This window comes from Camelus ferus, chromosome 28 (genome assembly GCF_009834535.1).
Source record: "Camelus ferus isolate YT-003-E chromosome 28, BCGSAC_Cfer_1.0, whole genome shotgun sequence".
In the NCBI taxonomy this organism is placed as follows: Eukaryota; Metazoa; Chordata; class Mammalia; order Artiodactyla; family Camelidae; genus Camelus; species Camelus ferus.
Window position 1 is genome coordinate 7897523 of NC_045723.1, and position 19154 is coordinate 7916676.

The 19154-nt window shown below is 42.2% G+C and overlaps 1 protein-coding gene across 1 annotated transcript in view; it reads right to left on the reverse strand.

Moving 5' to 3' along the window:
- Nucleotides 1-19154, reverse strand: part of DNAH6 (dynein axonemal heavy chain 6) — a 150317-nt gene that overhangs the window by 117835 nt on the left and 13328 nt on the right. The window contains exons 6-15 of the mRNA XM_032469656.1: nucleotides 17168-17302; nucleotides 16962-17082; nucleotides 16170-16287; nucleotides 14752-14920; nucleotides 13752-13868; nucleotides 9515-9715; nucleotides 7907-8027; nucleotides 5334-5485; nucleotides 4351-4503; nucleotides 2687-2938 (exon numbers count right to left, since the gene is read on the reverse strand). Of these exons, the coding sequence (XP_032325547.1) occupies nucleotides 2687-2938; nucleotides 4351-4503; nucleotides 5334-5485; nucleotides 7907-8027; nucleotides 9515-9715; nucleotides 13752-13868; nucleotides 14752-14920; nucleotides 16170-16287; nucleotides 16962-17082; nucleotides 17168-17302 (1539 nt within the window). The remainder of the gene's footprint in view (nucleotides 1-2686; nucleotides 2939-4350; nucleotides 4504-5333; nucleotides 5486-7906; nucleotides 8028-9514; nucleotides 9716-13751; nucleotides 13869-14751; nucleotides 14921-16169; nucleotides 16288-16961; nucleotides 17083-17167; nucleotides 17303-19154) is intronic.

Consider the following 19154-nt stretch of genomic DNA (forward strand, 5'->3'; position numbering starts at 1 on the left):
CATTTTCCAAAATAGTTTTTTTCTAATTCTCTTTCACTTTAATTTTTAGAAAGTACTTTTGAAATGGTTGCTTTTCTTGAATTTTAAAGCAATGCATACACATCATAAGAAGCACAGAAAGGCATAAAGCACCATGGGGATAACATTGTTTATAAAGAGTATCTAATATATTTTCCCTCATCCTCTTTCATTTACTACCTTTTTTCAACATGACTTCACATGAAAAGAAAGAAGAGAATATGATGTGAGGAAAATTACCATTTTACAACAAAGGAAATAAAAAGCCCTTTGATTTCTGAGATGGAGGAAGAGAGAAAATAAAGAATCAACGGTAAGACGTAAGCGTCCCAGCTGACCTGTTGGGGTTGAAACCCCACCCGGCGAGTGGGAACGGACAAGTTCAGGAGCAAAGTGGGGACACCTAACCAGGTTTGGGAGAATCTGAGCAACCTGGAGGAGCCTGGGAACTGCCAGAGCCAGAGCCTGGGGAGGCCCATTATTCCACCCCCTTCAGCGTGATTCTCTATTCAAAACGGCAACATGCAAAAGCTAAGGGAAGCAACCAGGCAGAGGGGCTTGTGCTGACTCTGGTGCCTCACAGCTTGGTGTGGTACGCAGGGGATCATGGCATTCTCGTGTGCCTTGATTCTAAGTGGGAACTACTGAGAGACATGGTGCATCAGAAGAAGTCAGAGGTCAGGAGGAGAAAGCCGCCGATTTCTTGAGTCTGTAGAGTATGGCAGAAAAGATGGGTTTTAGCAGCTGGGGTGGGCGTGGTACCTAAAGAACCAGAACGGACCCCGAGCTGACAGCTGCCTGGGACAACCAGGCACAGCCAAGCCCAACGGCACTGACAGCCCTCTGCTCCAGAGGGCAGGACGAGGACACCTGGACACCCCGGCCCTCCATTCACCAGGAGGAAACGCTGACTGCCCCTGATGGGGCAGAAGGTGGAAGGAGACGGTGGCAAGGTTGAAGAAGTGCTTGAGAGGGAGTTCAGATTTTGAACTAAATTAAAGCCTCTTGCAAAGACACCAAGTTAGAATGGGACAGGCATGCCAAACTGAAAGAAATCAAGTGGTCACCAATTCACATTTCAGTTTTAGCTCCACCTCCCTTCATCAGCAAGGAGCGGTGGTCTCGACAGCAAGACGACACCATTTACAGAAATAACGAAGTTGCGGTTCTTTGCTCAAGAGTGACGCTGAATGAATTCCAAACCCTCCAGAGAAGCAGCACTGGCTGGAGAGAACATCTGCTGTCATTTTTCTGTCCGTGCATCATGCTTTTTTAAACGGATCATTACACATAAAGCGCCTGCTGGCACTTCTGCTCTCTCTAGCAATCTATCGATACACACACGCATTGTTCCTAAACAAAGAATAGTCATTCAGACTTTCTCAGAGCCTGCTGTGCATGGAAGACAATGCGGTGGACCCTTGAACACATGGGTCTGAACTGTGCGGTTCCACTCACACCTGGCTTTCTTTCACGAGACGCGTGCTACGGCCCTACACGATCCAAGGCTGGCTGAAACCCCAGATGCAGAACCCCAGACATGGAGGGCTGGCCGGTCAGCACCCGAACCCCCGCTGTTGTTTTAGGGCTAACTGTCCACAGCACAGCAGTTAACTGTATGCTCTATTTAATTGCAGTTCACAAGCAGGAAAAATGAACTTATAGCTGTAAAATTCAGGGTAATGGCTACCTATGGGGAGGAAGGAAGGGTTGGTGACTAGATGGGGCACTAAGTTCCAGTAACATTATAGTTCTTGATGGGAGCACTGCACACAGGGCTGTGTTCTTTTCGATAATTCACTGTATAGTTATTACAGTTACGTACAGCTTTCTCTGTGCAAAAAATGCAAAAATACTTCAATGCAAAAGCGAAAACAATGCCAAGTCCTTAGGACAGTACTTGACACATAGTAAGCAAACAATAAATGTTACGCACTTTTACGTTTCCCCGTCAACACATACGAACGTCTGCCGTAATCTTTAATGTTGGCACGGTATTCCCTTGAGTGAAATGTACCCTCAACACATTTTATTAATTCTCTGTTTAAAGATATTGAGTTTTTCTCATTTTTTTCCTGATCTGCTTATTACTTGATATGGTTTTATTCTTCTATGATAAGATTTAGTCAGTGTTAATAATAACAGATCATTATAAAATGATGTAGTTTCACGTATGCTTCAGTCAAGAATCCCCTGGATGTCTATGCTATGTTCTTAAAAAATTCTTCTTGGACTTTTCTTACAGGAAAGTTGGTGCAAGTTAATCAAATAGTCTTCATTATCATTTATCCATTAATACTATTTCTTTCTAAAGCAGAATTTTCTAATATGTGGCTCAGCAAACTTTAAAATTGTGATAATAGCAATAAAATATGCTAACAAGTTGTAACAACATTCATTTCAAAATAATTAATACCAGCCAGGAGAAAGAGAATTTAATATGACATATAGGTGTTACGTGCAATGGCCTGGAATTTATTCAGTGCCTGAGGGAGGTTCAGAAACACTTCGTTTCAATGGCAGCTCCGAGACATTGTTAATTGGTTAGAATGAAGCCATAGAAAATGAAAGTTAAACCAGATTCAAATGGAATACACGTCCTCAGCGGTTTATTAAACGGTAACAGTCAAACTTCACACATGTTTTTTTAAGTCCTACTTTCGCTTACCTGAGCCAGCAGCTTTATTTCGTTCACTTCATTGTTCAGTTCCTCAAGGTCTCTACCCAAGTGCAGACAGAACTGCTTAATCCTTGTCTCCCTGTCTCCCACAGATTTATCGATGGCGTTCCGAACAGCGACGATGGACGGCCTCATGGTCGCAAAGACCGCGAAGTCTTCGGGCGGCGTGGGGACCTGGTACTGCTCGATAAGCTTGTACATCTGAATCACCACGTTCCCTTCGTCCTCAAGGCTTTCGATCTAGACAGAAGCACGGGCTGCTCATCGCGCAAAGCAGAGTCCCAGTATACCCCTTAAGATCCGTCTGACAGGAGACAGCCCCCGCGCACGGGAACATCACTCTGTGACCAGCCGGCAGGTGAGCTGTGCGTTTAAAGTAGACCCAACCGGCCAGAGCCTGCCGGGTGATAAACGCGGTCCTTGCTGCAACACGGGGAATCGGGCCTAGGAGGCAAGTCGCTCAGAGCTGAGCACAGCGGGTACTGCTCTTACATAAACACTTGGCTTTCTCTCTCTTTTATCTTTTATTTGGCAAAGTGGCCTGATGACTGCAAATAATAATCAATGCTGGGCATCTTCAGGCTCTTGGGGTGACGTGTAAGTTACCCCAGGGAAAACCACAATCATCTGCCCTTTGAGAAGGTGCCATTTCTTGAAATGAGAAACCAAACTGTTACTTTTACAGGCACGTGAAATAGCCTTTTCTATGACTTCTGCTGACAATACGTAACTGATTATGCAGTTGCTCATGACTCATTTCACATTTCACCCAGCTGGATTTTTTTTTGTATTTTCATTTGTAACACACTTTCAATTTCCAGACATTTAAGAAAATGATTTATCTCTATTTTAAATGCCAACTGGCATGACTGAAAGCTTATGAAAAGCAGACTATTGAAACAATGCTAGAATGCCTGCCACGGGGAAGAGCCGGGGGAAGGAAGCCAAGTTTCCGGGAAGAGAGAAATAAGAGAGACAAAAAGAGAGAGAGAGACGGAGAGTGAGTGAGTGAGTGAGAGAGTGTGTGTGTGTGTGTGTATGTGTGTGTGCGCGCGTGTGTGTGTATGAGAGAGAGAGAAGGTCGACCCCATCATTTGCATCACACGATAACCCCCTTATCTGCTGTCATCCCCTGAGTTGGGTTTCTTTCATTCCTAACAGGAAGGTTCCTGAATATTATGCAAAAATGGGCAAATAGGTTGAGAAGGATCAGGACTTCCATTTAAGCTGCAATTCCATGGCCATTTAGCACAAATAAGAATTGCAGTAAACTGGGGCTGAGAGCACTGGCTTTGCAGTCAGAGACCCAAGTTTAAATTCCAGCTCTGCTACATGCGGTTCCGTGATCTTGGCCAGTGTGACCTGCTTCCTCACCTGCAGAACAAAAATATAAATTATCTACACTTCCTAAGCTTTTCTGAGTGTTAAAAATGTAACGAACGTAAAAAACGCAGCGCGTGTCCGACTAGCAGCAAGGGTTAGATTGGTGGTAGCTGTCCTTGCTGGGATGCGGGGCATCCGCTTGCTTTGTCTGAAGGTGTTTCTGATATCTTGACAGCTGTTTCTTGACCTTCAGTCCCTTGATTTCCCTCATCTGCCTTCCTTACCTAACACAAGATCTGGAACAGCGAGTTACAGAAGAATCAACTCACCCGTTCCTGAATTTCGTCAAGAAATACCAAGCTGTTAACATATTCTATGGTGGTAGTTGGGACAAACTCAAGTTTATATTCTGCATCTTGTGCCTCAGAGATAATGGCGTCCACATTTTTCTTGCTCTGGCGAGGAAGCATATAATTTAGCACCTAGGAGAGAAAAAGGAAAGGTGAATCATAACTACTTGGATGTTTCCATTTTATTACACATTTTAGGTAAATTCTAATTGAATGGCTGTGAAGTCGGCAGGTATCGGAAGCAGCAGCATATTTCCACACTGAATCACTGCTTGTCAAATGAACTAACAGGAAGGGCTAGATTTGAAGACCATTTCCAGAACAAGCCAGATTGCACAGCTTATTAAAAAGTTTGCCTAAATGCTCTGATCTTTTGCAAGCACCCTTTCTGCTGCTTTGTCCTGTATGTGGGACCCTCCCCAGCATTCACTTCCACTCCTTTCCTGTTGGGTGGCAGTGACATGGTTTGGAGGAAATTAATCTCTCCTTTGGAAATGAAGGTGGAGTCTGATTGGTCACAAGGAAGATCTGAGCACGGCTTCCTTGGGCTAATGTGATTGGATTAGGGCGAACCTCTGACCTCAGTTGGTCTAATTAAACAGAAACCCAAGACTTTTGTTTAAGAATGAGAGAGATAGGTACTCAAAATCTCCATCTCTCTTTCTCTCTCTGTACACAAACGGGGAAATAATCAGCCTATGGAGATTTTGATAACCATTTCAGAAACAAGACAGGAGAGGGTATAGCTCAGTGGTAGAGCATATGTTTAATGTTTAGCACGCACGAGGTCCTGGATTCAATCCCCAGTCCCTCCTCCAAAAATATACAAGCCTAATTACCTCTCTCCCCACACCGCCAAAATAAAAAGAATTAAATACTACAATAATAGATAAATAAATAAAATATTTTAAAAAATATTTGTAGAGACCATAATTAAATTTTTTTTCCTGGTTCATAGTTACCTCCAAGCATCTCAAAGGTGATGGAATTAGTTTTTCTTTCAGTTGCTTAGTGTCGATGAGCAGCAATCCTACATTTCTGGTGGGTCTTAAAGCTACTGCGTCCTTGTGCTGTCTGTGATATTTTTCCAGTTGTTCACTAAAGAACTTAACATCTACATAAAGTAATTCATATAAGGCACAAAATACATGTGTTAGATTTTTAAAGGATCATTACAAAATATATTAAAAACCACTGCATTAATAAATTTGCATGTAAGGGATAAATTAGGAGTTTGGGATTAACAGAGACACACCACTATATATAAAATAGATAAACAATAAGGATCTACTCTATAACACGGGGAATTATATTCAATTTCTTATAATAATAAATAATAGAAAAGAATCTGACTATGTATGTATGTATATGTACAACTGAATTGCTTTGCTGTACACCTGAAACTAAAATTGTAAATGAACTACACTTTGATAAAAAATAAAATTAAAAATATAATTTACATATATATTTATAAAGTATTGTCCACATGTAGAGTACCACGTATAACTTTAAAATGTTAATTCAAAATGCTTCGTATTGCATTCTTGTAATAAAGAAACTAGTATTTAATAATGTAAATATGGTTCCTGGTTCCTGTTAAGAACGGCACCTGAAAAGAACTTGCAAGTGCGTTAGAGGATCTAGTCTGGAAGGGACTAGACTCCAGAGTCAGGTAGGTTTGAAGTCGATGAAACCCAAGGGTCCTCCCACAGGGAACCTAAAAGGAAGCAGCTGAGGATGTTAACAACAGAAAGCGTCCCAACATAAGGGACGGAGCACAGGTACAGCCACCCTCACTCCTCTCCCAACGCCCCTGCCCACCTGCCCCCACGCCGAGGGCAAGGCCTGCGGCGGTCTGTGTTGGCCACGTGCTGCGTTCTGATCACCTTCCCGTCTCCATTTTCTCCCTTCTCCAATCTCCCCGTGCCAGCGGAAGCCTGATTATCTTGAATATACTTTTACCCCACTATTGGTCAAAAACAGCTCTCCCTGATACACATGTAATACTAAACTACTCTGCTTGACTTTCGAAATCCTGTGCCCTCTGGGCCTTTAAAAATTCTGCTAACTTTATTCCTGATTACTCCCTCCACTTGGGTCACATTGATGTCCTTACTGCTTCCTGATCTCCTCCTCTGACCCCCCTTCACCATCCCAGAGAGAGAAGGGTGTTGACTCCCGCCTTAATTCACAGCATCTCCTCTCCCGGATGTGAGGGGGGGTCTGACACAGTATAAAGAAGACACCAGGTAGTCGGCAGACCCAGGCTCAAGTCTCCAACCCTCACGTAGCTTTGGGTACGTCCTTCAAACCTTTCTGGGCTTCAGTTTCCTCGTGATACAAAAAAATGGACGGTGATTACCTGTCCTCCCCACTTCAGAAGGTTCTGACGTGTGTGTCTTTGAGAAGTGACAAAATAAGGGTATCAAAGGGACCGAGGAGATCTCTGGGCAGGAAACCTGAGAAATGCTGCCCGGTCTAGTATTTTCCAAACTTAGCTGAATGCAGAGTCTTTTTCATGGTATCATGTCATATTCTTCAGAACAGCGGTCCACAGAACAGCAGTTTAGGAAACACCAATTGGATCCAATACTTTCACTTTATACAGAAAGAAATTTGGCTCAAAATAGGCTAAGTGACTTGGCCACGGTCACACATAGCCACGTTCAAAGAGAAACGAGCAAAGTTGAAAGGAGAGCTGTCTCTTTCTGAGATAGAGGAGGGGTGGGATGTAGAATGGATAAGTCAGAGAAAATGATTTCTAAGCCACTTGCCAGCTGTGTGATCTTGAAGTTGCCTTGTCTCTGTGTATTTCCATTTCCTTATTTATAAAATGAGAATACTAACACTTGACTCATAGAATTACGAGGATGAGATGAGATGCCTGAAAATCACGTGGCATGGTATCATGAGTGTGTAGCAAATGTAGAAATTATTAGTAAACACTGACATTTATAGGAATTTAGTGGTGAGATATAGCTGATGACTTCAGGAAGCCAGAACTTGTCCCCTGATGGTCTTCTGGGGCTAGACAGGGGGCAGTCCAGCTAAAAGTTCAGTTAAACAGACATTTATTAAGTATCTGTAAGGTGTACCAGGCAATGTTACAGTAGTTTGGGGGAGTGAGAAAACAGGTGTGGTGTCCAACGGGCAAAGCTACCGTCTATTAACCTCTGGCAAACAACGGGGTGTAGAGGTTTAGGAAGCACCAGGGATTTCCTAAAAGAGGGAGGGACACGACATTGAGGAGTCCAGGCCAATGTGCTCTAGGGTTTCAGACAACGAAGAGTTAACACCTGGGAGACCCAGCTTTCAGGACTGGGACAGGGTTGCTAAGCCAAGGCAGGACAAGAGGAAGGGCAGCCTTGGAGTCTGGGGGCCTCCTCTGGATGGGAACTTGGTGAAGGAGCAGAGTTATCCAACATGGGGAACGTGGCAGCCGGAGACCTGGAGGCCTGGGCTCAAGGAACCCAGATGTCAGTCAACTTTGATATGCATAGCAAACATGCTTAGCAAGGACAAACGGAAAACGTACCGGGTTCTTGAAGCTTAAGAGCTTGTAAATCAAGACCTTCATTTTCCTTGAAGAATATCTGAAACTTTTCAAATGCAGTTGCATATAACTGAGCAGATTTAAATGCTGCCTGTATGGTTTCCTAAATGTTGTAAGCAGACAAATAAAATTATATTTTTTCCTGAGCAGAATTCAATTCTATATCACTAAACCAGCACAAATGCCTCCTCTGTGCCCAATACTATGCTTTGACCTGGGGACACATAAGTAAGGGAAGACACCATCCTTGATGTCAAGGAGCAGTCAATGGATTCTCTTATGAAACTCAAACAACAACAACAACAACAACAACTTCATACCTGACTTTTGAAGAGTTGTCTCTTATAACTGAAAGGAAGTACACTTACAATTTTTTTTAGCTTCATGGTGAACTTACACATCACAAGTTTAAGCTGATAAATCAATACATACCCTGGGCAGAGATGCTTTGAGACAACATCCTTTTTTCATCAGACCTGATGCTGGTCTGAGTCTCTTACTTCTGTAAATTATTTGATCATTTCATTTTGAGACCTGGAGGAATTTTTCTTTAGCTTTAAAAGCTCACAGTTTTAAGGGGCTGTATCTCCGAGTCGATTTTTCTAGGTCAATTTTTCAAGGTGTCCTTTAGGCCCTTCCACTACACAGACTAACATTTAATTTTCTTGGACTATAGTCACGTGTTTGTCCTACCCCTTGTTTGCTTTTCGCCTACAGACACTCCAATTATACGCATGTTATTTCTTCTTGGCTTGTTTTCTATTTCAATTCTTTTTTTCTCTGACCATTTTTACATGTATCTCTACCTTATTTTCATTCTCTTAGTGGTACTGCAGCCTTTCTTCTATATTCATTATCTTTCCTGTAATTCTATACTCAAATCTGTTCTCCAGCTCTGTGGTTTTGTCATTTGAGAATGCTTAAATTTTGAATTTTTGATTCAATGTTATTTTACACACATTGTAAGCTTGTTGGAAGATATTTAGTTTGTAGTGCAGTTTTTGTTTCATGGTTTTTGGGGAGGGAGGAGAAGGAATATTCATCAGCTGTTTTAATTTTCACTTTGTTTTCTCCTTAGAGAAGCTTCTCACCTATTTAATATATTTTAATTTCTTCAGCTCATAGGTTTGGCGTGATGTACAAGATTTATAAATCAAGGGCATTCTGTTTTTAGTCAGTGTAGCAATATGCAGATTATTTCATTTTATGTTTTTTTGGCCATAGGGAATGAGTTGGGTGTATTCCGGTTTTTTGGTTCTTTTTTTTTTTTTTTTTTTTTGTCTCAAGGACCTTAAATTTTCACCAGGTGCTTTATTTCCCCATGCACCACCCAATGTTCAAATAATGCCTCTTCTTCCTTTTTAAATCTCACTTTCTCCCCTAGAAATAATGCCATCTCGAATAGCTTGCACTTTTAAGTGTTTTTCCTACAGTCAGTCTCTGATCTACCCGGATTTTTTTTTTAAAAGTCACTTTAGCATTTAGAAATTAAGTAACATTCAAGTTAAAGATAAGACAAGAAGAAAATATATTACTCCGTTTCTTCAAAATTGAAATTAGAAAAAATAGTTTCAGTGAAAGAAAATTTACCTTTATTTGAAAGATAATTGTGTGAAAATTCTTATCATCGTCAAACACTGCTGCTAAGCTTGGACCAGATCCACAAGTTTTCTCTTCCAGCTTGTTGTTAATGTAAGGGCTGGTAAAAGCATCAAAATACGCATCGGGCACGAGATTAGGAACTGATAACACGGTGTTCTGGAAGTGATTAACTGCACCCGATATACCTTCCTGTTGGAAAAAGAAGCATAAGCATACATGTAAACATGTCTATGCTTATATTCACAAATATTTTTGAATTTTCTGAAATGCTAAAATAAGTAAGAAAAACTCATTCAACCATGCTAGACACTGTGTTGATTCTGAGTATATGACAAATCAGAAGACACAGCCCTTGTCTTCGGAAAATAGGTTTTCTAATAGAGAGGCAGATGAGCAAAAAATTACAACACATTAAGATGAGTTCTATATTTGAAATATGAACAAAACACAGAAAAGTCATAGGGAAGGTGGGCCGAAGTCTGCCTAAGAGAATCAGGGAAAGTTTAAAGTGGGGGTTAAACGTTCATATTCTTTGAGCAATAATTTTCATTCTATGTATCTATCCTAAGAGAAGAAACTAGACATGTAAACAATGATTCATGTGCCAGGACAATCCCTGCAGCATTACTTTTAATAAAAACGAATTAAATAAATCCTTTAGTGTTCAAAAATAGAATGATGGTTAAGTTAGGGTATATTTATATGACTAAAAATTAGGCACTGCATCAAAATGGTGTCTCTGAAGATTGATTAATCACATGGGAGAAAGCTTATCATATAATGTTAAGTTAAAGAAGAGAGGAGGATAAAAATGGTGCATAATATCCCATGTTAAAAATGTACACGCAAAATCTCATGGTAGAGTTAGGTACGCTGGTTTATCAGTATGTACTTAAAACATGATTGGAAAAAACATATAAAAATGTTTAAAGGTTATTTCCATTTCTGGCACATGGGATTACAGATGATTTAACAATCTTTTTTCTGGGTTTTTCAAGTCCTCTTCAATGGACATGAATCAGTTCATAACTTACAATAAACACATGATGTAAATGATATTAATGATACAAAGAAAAAGTACTTCTCGAGATGCGTCTTAGAAGATGAGCAGGAGCTTGTCAAGTGTACAAGACAGGAGTACAGTCCTTGTGAGTCACTGTGTGTGAGAGGCCCGAGGCGGCCAGCAGGTCTGGGCGCTGGAGCCTAAGTGCCAGTGGGAGACATGCAGTCACAGTGCAGTCGGTCCCCTCAAGAAAGGCCTCGTGAGTGACGCTGGGTTCCAGTCTTAGCCTGTAGTCCACACCCAGATTGTGACCAGGGATTACCCTGAGTTCAAAGGGTCCCAATGTCAGGTAAGTTTGGCAAGAAACCTTAGGTTAAACAAAGTTAAACAGGACTCTTCTCTGGATCTGCTAAAAAAAAAGGATTTCCCATATTTGTTAATATGCAAATGCTTATCACTAACCCTTTTCTGCTAGAATGCCTGTCAAACATTTCACAGAGTATCCTTTGAAAATGCTACTATAGGCAATAGGGAAATTTAATTTTAAGTGGCATGATCAGATTTGCCTATGAAATACTCCTAAACAGTCAGCAATGGAGAAAATGGACCAGAAGGTTGAGAGGCGGGCGGGCTGGTCAGAAGAGACTACTCCAGCAGCCCCGGTGAGAGGTGATGAGGTTCCCGTTGAGGGGAGGTGGAACGAAGATCAACACACAGGACTCTGACTTGATGTCAAAAAGGTGCGGGAGGATTTAGGATGGCTCCCAGATTGCTGGCTTGCACATCTGGATACTGCCTTTCATTGAAATAGGGATTCGGATGGAAGGAGGAGTAAGTTTTGGAAGAAGTTGGTAAATTCAATTTATTTTGGTGACTTGGAGCTCAACGTGGAGATTTCCAGATGGCTCTGAGTCTGGAGCTTTGAAGAAAAGTACTGGATGGAAATACATGCTTAATGTCACCACTCTAGAAATGGCAGTTAAGAGCCATGGGCACAGACACCCGGGAAAACAAACAGGATGTGGAGAGGACGGAGCCCTTCAGGGTCACCGCAGGCAAAGGTCAGACAAAAAAAGAAGCTCTGAGAAAGAGGACTGAGAGGAAAAGAAAGTTGGCACAGGAGTAAAACCAAGAGAAATTAAACCCAGGAGGGGTCTATTTCCAGAGTGGGAGGGGTAAGTAGAGTCAGGTGCAACAGGTCTGTCTGCCCAACACAGCGGGAAGGAAAAGAACTGAAAAACGTATGCTGGATCCAGCACTAGGAAGCCACAGTTAACCCGAGCAAGGACAACGTCAGACGTTAAGACTTGGGCATGTCACTTTCCTTCAGACTAAGCTTTATAGGTGCGTGTGTGTTTGAAACAACCAGATGACGATACGTGTCAAGACTACTGACCAAAAAATTAGTGAGAAAAAAATAGAAAGTTCATGATAGTACTGTTTATACTGCCACTGGCTATTTTGGGGCTACATGAAGTAAAATCTTACGTGTGAGCACACGAACATGCTGGACCCACAACTGCATGTGTAGGAATTAAAGATACCCATGTGGAGTATAGGGTCCCCACAACAGGAAATACAGGCAGTGTCAAGGTTCTCAAGGCACTTGGGGCTTAAGGAGAAAAGCCAGCGGCTCGCTGAAGAGAGCCCTCTGGTGTCACTTGCATTCCATGTGAAGGTCATGAGTCTTCTGGCCCAGAAGGGACCCAAGAGCCCAGTGTTTCTCCTGAGTGTGGTTCCAACCACAGGGATCTCAGCAGTCTGCTTGTCCTTGTAAATATCCTAAAGTAGCCTGGTTACCTGATAAATTACAGAACCACAGACCACTGGAGGAGGAAGCAACCTTAAAACTCATCTGCCTCCTCTTCTTACAGATGCATAAACCGAACCCCAGAGATGAGTGGTTTTCCAAATGCCAGGGAGCTTATTAATCGTAACGCCAAGAATAGAATCTAGACATTCTGATTTCTAGTGCTTTTGTGCCACGGTACACCAGGTAACAGCAGGAGATACAGACTCTGGTTGGTTTATTAATCTACGCCTGGGCCCAAATGGGGAAGGTAGAATTGTAAGGTGGCTCCCAGGATTCCCGCTCCCTGGTTTCCATGCCTTGTCTACTCCCCTCCTCTTGAGTATGGGGGGGGGGTCCTGTAAATTTATGGGATGCCGCACCCATGAAAGGTTACACTGTATGGAAAACTGAAGGGATTTTGCAGATGCAATTAAGCTGACTTTGAGTTAATCAGAAAGGTGATTATATAGGGTAGACCCGACAGAATGAAGTGAAAGTCCTGAAAAGAGGGATGGGGCCCTTCTCAAAGGAGATTCTCCAGCTGGTTGTAGAGAAGCCAACACCACACTGCAGACCACGCACAGAACTGGTCGCGTGGAAGGAACTGCGGGTGGTTTCTAGGATCTAAGTGTGGTCCCTAGCTGACTTCCCTCAAGAAACTGGGGACTTCAGTCCTATAGCTGCTTAGAGATGAACTTTTTTTTTCTTTTTAACCAAGTATTGTCAGTTTACAACGTTGTGTCCATTTCTGGTGCACAGTATAATGCCTTGGTCATACACATACGTACATGTATTCATTTTCATATTTTTTTCATTATAGGTTATTGCAAGATATTGAATACAGTTCTGTGTGCCATAAGAGATGAGCTTTTTCAACAACCTGGGGTAGCTTAAAAGTAGATCCTTCTCCAGTCGAGCCTCTGAGGATACTTCAGCCCAGCCAATCCCTGAAGGGCAGGCTGGAGAGGCACTAAATTCCTGACCCACAGACACCGAGGTAATAAATGGCTGTTGTTTTAAGCCGCCAAATTTGAGATAATTTGCTAAACAGCAACAGACAACTAAAACCACAAAATTCTCTTACACGCAACACACTTAAAAAAATTTCAAACGTGGTATCTACAACAGAGTGATTTCTTGAATTCTTATGGGAGGGGTGCCGAGAGTCAATTCCAAATTTTGTGTAGGGTGTGCTCTTTTGATGGTGTACCCCACCCAGCCCCCAGTCCGTCTCCCAGTAAAGAAAATGCGCTAAACGTTCGGAGACTTTTCACATGGAAGTCCTGCTGTGCACAGGACAGTGCTCTTTCTCTTACGATCATTTTGAAGAAAGGACAGCAGCGATCCTGCCAACCATTTGACAGTAGAACAGTAGGTTTGTTTTCCGGAAAGGTACTTACACGTGAATGCTGTCTGAGCAAAGCACATACCAGAAAGTCTTCCAGAGAAGGCTCGAAGAACAGCGACCGGACGGTCAAAATCAGCTCCGTGAGAAACATGGGGATGAGGGACTCGTCCTCTTCCTGTCTCTCCAACACAGGGGGCCCCTGCAACGAGCACACGTGCAGTGTTGTAAGTCCCGAGGTATGAAACACGAACACCTGTGCTACAAAGTGCACGTGAACTTCAGCTCACACAAGTAGCTGATTTTGCAGCATCGGCATGTCTTTCAAAGACTATTACCGTGAAAATGCAAAGTAAAGGCAAAGATTGAAAGACCAGCCAACAGTGTAACAGACTTCTCTACGTGTGAAAACACTAGCATCAAAGTGGAAAGGCGAACGACAAACTGGAAAAAACCTATCAGTAACGTCTAGAGACAAGACTGATAACGTTAAAACACAAACACACTTGATACAGTCAATAGAAAAACCGGTCAAATTTGTACTATTTCATTTCAAACTCAGAGTCTCAGGTTACTCTGTGTTTCTAAGATCAACATCCTCCCGAGGGCCTGGCTTCTTCACGCCTCTAAACCACTGTTACGCTCTCTCATTTATACCACCTTCCCTGCTTCTCTCTGCCAGTTCATGCCCACGGTGGCCCCCAAACTATACGCTTCTTGGGGGCAAGTATTCTATGCTCTTCGTCACCATATACCCAACACCCAGCACAGGGATTGGTACACAGCAGATACTTAAGGAACGTTTGTTGAGTGAACACATGAGTAACCTTTAGCAAATGCCTACGAGAGAGACCGCAGGATTCATTCAGGATGGTGGATGCTTCCTCTGTTTTCAGAGACTTGCTGACATGCTGCTTTCCCTTCTGCTATTTCAGGTGTGTGGTAGACTCTGATTACACTGCAGAACCCTCTAAGCATTTCTCCTGCTTTTCCAGTCCTCAGAAAACAGCATCGTTCACAGTGCACAGTGAGCACTCCTCAATAAAGGCGGACCCACGAGTTTTCTTAATTGTGTCTCAATATACCTTTTTATCAGTGACCTCAAGTTTCTCTTCTGTAATCCATTTCTGAATGGTATCTGCTGACGGTGTTCGTTTTAGCTTGTCAGTGAGGTAGTTCAAAAGAGAGCTGGCAGAATTCACCGTTAACACGTGCATTGTGTTCTCAATTAGATAGTCGTTTAGACGGATAAAGCTTGAAAAGAAAAAAAAATACAGCTTCAGTTTTCTATAATCACTACATATTTTTGAAAGCAACTCGAAAGCATTTGAATTTTCACATATCCTAGTTTCTCTTTGAATTTCCATTTATATTACAGATCAGAGACTTACTGTCCGGGAGAGTTGTTCTTGGACATCCTTCATTTTAAAACACAAATATACTCAAATATACATCATCGTTTTAGCTGGGTGTTCTAACCATTTAATAGGATATTTAATGAGCAATACAGTTGTTATGAAAAAAGCACATAACTTATCTAGCCAAAAGGGTCATACGATTCTTTAAAAAGATGTTTAAAGAATAAATCAGTAAATACATAAATTCTAATGGTAAAGGTATGAAATCACTCCCATTGAATAAATGCTGTTTGACAGCAACTGCTGACCCCAAGATGAAAATTTTCTGTTTTCCTACTTGAGTGCTTAGAATGCAGACGGAGTCAGCAAGGCATCTGGAATGACTTTATTCTGTACATGGAGGCCTCTAGCCTATGATGGTGGCCTCAGGGACCGCTTCACTGCCTTCTGTTGCAATATAAACATTATTATCAGATGATCTCGCATATAAACTGGGGCACAATTGAAATTTATTCAATAGACAGTTGTGAAAACTGGATTAAGTTGGCATGGGGTCACAATCACCAGTGTTTTACAGTCACATACAACTTTTCAGGTAGTATTTGCTGATTCTGTGTGCAAGAGTGATTTGCAGTGATTGAGTTTTCAGAATGATGTGAAATCCAAACTCTGGAACAACTGCAAGATCCAGCTGGGTAGGCAGGTGGAGGTCCCCTGGAGGGGTGGTCATGGAAGGCAGACTCTCCTCTCCAGTCTCCTGGTGGCAAAACCCACCTCTTGAAGTGAGTAGAACTTTTGTGGCCACGCGGCTGCCTGTAGTTCTTTAGGGACCAAACAGGCGGAACAGGTCCTCCAGGCCCACGAATCTCTGGGCCTGACTTCTCCTTACTACAGCCTGCCCTGTGCTCCCGGCTGGGCTAGAGGGAAACAAAGCTTGGTGATCAGAGAGGCGCTCTTGGCCTTGGACATGCCCCTCCCCGGGTGGTAGCTGGAGGGGCGGGCTTCTGGGGCCTGCATTCAGGTTCCGGCGTCCCCTACATCCCTCGTCACTATTAGCGAATCCTGTGATGAAGCCTCTAACTTGTAACGAAACATGAGAAGGATGAATGCTCTGGTTTTTCTTGAAAGAAAGAACCACCCCTTACCATGTCAGCCGCAGGCAGTGGTGCCTTTTGCTGGCCTGTTCCGTGTACGTCATTTTCTCGGTGTCTCCAGGAGCAGAAAACTCAATGAGACTTCCACTCCCTGGTATTTTACCATAACCTAAGAGCAACAGAAGGCACAGAGATAAGAACTCTTGTGTAAAAACCCCGTTCCTTTTAATATGGCTCAAGAGACAAGTAAAATTCAAAAATGACTAAACGCTTTGGTTTAGGAGATATTTCAAACTCCAGGAAACAGGCCAGTTATCCCCAAGAATTCCACATCAAAGCATTTCAACTCAACTGCAGACTAGACAGCTTATTAACATCCTCTTTAAGAGGATCTGATCTTTGTCGCATGCCACCTCTTTCTAGGAACACATTTACCCTCCTTTTCAGCCTGCAAAATGTTATCCTTCAGATATCCTGCAGCTGGGGCCAATCCTGAGCTCCATCCAGCCCCTTAATTTTAACAAAACTACCGTCTGTACCAGTGGGTTGGACTTATGTTTAAACAGAGAGGCCCTGAGTTCACTGTAGAATGCACATGAGAGAAAGGTTCTGTAAGCAGCTGAGAAATACTATACACAAGCAGGGATAATGCAGGGAAGACGCGGTGTTTACTGTTTTTTCCTCCCTCTACGATGCACATCGGACCTGTCATCCATCAAGTGCAAGTTCAGAAGAACTGAAACCTAGGGTCATGATTTAAACTTCAGGAAAGTAGCATGACCAAGAGTTCCTTTTTCAGAAAGCCACCACTTCAGATCTACTGAAGTTCTGCCCCCTTCATACCCTCAGCATATTCACGTGCACAGTCGTCAGGAACAAATCCTGCAGCACGCAGAGCAACTCGACAGGCCTTCCTCACCACATCTTTGGCCTCGTTTCGAAATTCTTCTAGACGCTCTGTCACCTAGACATTGGCGAGTATGTATCATTAGTGCCACCAAAGTATTAACAGGAAACAAATCTTGAAACTTACACACAAGAGTCCTCACCTCTTCCAGCTTTACGACTTGTGCGGTTTTAAATTCTTCCAGGGTGTAGGTGTGACACTTTTCAATATAACAAAGTCCCATAAAACTCAAATGATAACATAATTCATTTATTTTGAGAAGAGCTGGTCGCAAATTCTGAATGAAAATAGAAATTTATCATTATTTAGCTAAAAAAAAAAAAGCTCAAACCCTTCTTTTTCAAGTATAAAAATATTTGGAAAGCAAGAATGGCAATTAAGGGAAATGAACAGCTCTTTATGTCAACTCCAGTTACTACTACAAAGTGCATACATTGAAAAAGGACACTTCTGAAATTTTGCTCTACAAGTATTCCCTGATCAGATTTAATTTGTCTGAACCCTTTCTTTTCCTTTTGAATACATGTCTTTTAGCTATGAAACGGAGGGCAAGTAACAGAGGATTGGACAGTATCTTAAATTTCACTAGGTTTGGCTAAAGCTACTGATTCTCAGTGTTAGCTTAGAACTTTACAATGTCCAGTCACCATGTAATGGAGGGGCCCGTCTATTAAGCTAAGAGGCTACGATCTGGAAAGAAAATCTGGTCACTATTAAGAACCTATCTTGCAACGTGGGCTGGGAGAATGAGTGGGAAGTATTTGTGGAATTATGCCACGTAATACTAACTTCGTCTTCCTCTATGCCACCGTCACAAATCGGAGTCCTAGGTGTTGGTTTTCAAAGCACACGTTCCAAGGCCAGTCACCCTCGCTTCTCAATCTAATCAATGGAGGCGCCGTTACATTATATAAGAAAGTTAACTTTATTCATATGTGACCCTGGCTTAAGTTTTATATACAGCACACTCTTGGACTCTTTTCTAGGAGTTTCCAAAATAGGACAAGCAATAGCCATTCAGACTGACATGAAACAGTGCTTTAATTATTTATTCTAAGTACAGATAAAGGGAAGTTCTAATCAGCAGAGTCCCCCATGAAGAGACGCATGATGATGTAAACAGATGCAGAACAAGCATCTGACAGACTCATCGTGGCTTTGTGATAAGAACATTCAACAAACTAGGAACAGAAAGCAACCTCCTCTTCACGTCAGACTTTAATGTGAAGGACTGAAAGCTTTCCCACTCAAATCAGGAACAAGGCAAGGATTTCTGCTCTTGTACCTTCTGTTCAGAGGGTTCTAGCCGGGGGACTTAGGCAAGAAAATTAAACAAGGGTCATCCAGATGATAAAGGAGGAGTAACACCGTATCTGCACCTACTTGCTGATGGCATATTCTTGTTCGTAGATTATCCTAAGGAATACACAAACACATGCACAACAACCACACTGCCAGAGTCCACGATAAATTCTACAAGGTTGCAGGAAACAAGTTCAATACACCAAAGTCAACTGTATTGCTATCTAGAACATACATAAACTACTTATATATATATTTATACATTTAAAATTTATATATATTCTATATATATATATATATATATATATATATATATATATATATATATAGCAGACTATGTATGTGATTAAAATGATGAGAACTTTCTGGTCTCTTAGGGCTGCATTAAAGAGAAGATGTTGTCAAGGCCAAAGGACTACCGGGATGGATGGCAGGCAGAGAGAATGGCGGCTCCCAGCACATGAGAGAACAAGTGTTGAGAACGGACAGAGGGAATTTCAGAGACTAATGCAGGGAGAACTATTTTACTTACCTAGTAATAAATTTGTAAACTGTATCCTGTCCAAGACACGATAAAAGATGAGGAGCAGTAAAAAGGTAGTAAAGTAGGTTCAAATGATTGACAGACCCTGAATGAAGTCAGAGGTCTAGGGGTTGAGTTTGATACCGGGAAGGATGAGAATGGTTCCTGCAGCTCAGAATGCCTGATGGAATGGAGGGCCTGAGGTGGTGCACCTTACACACCTGCCTTGCACTCATATCTATGCTAGCCGTGTTCCTTCAATGTGCTTTTTATGATACGACTGATGTCTTGATAATGATCTTTC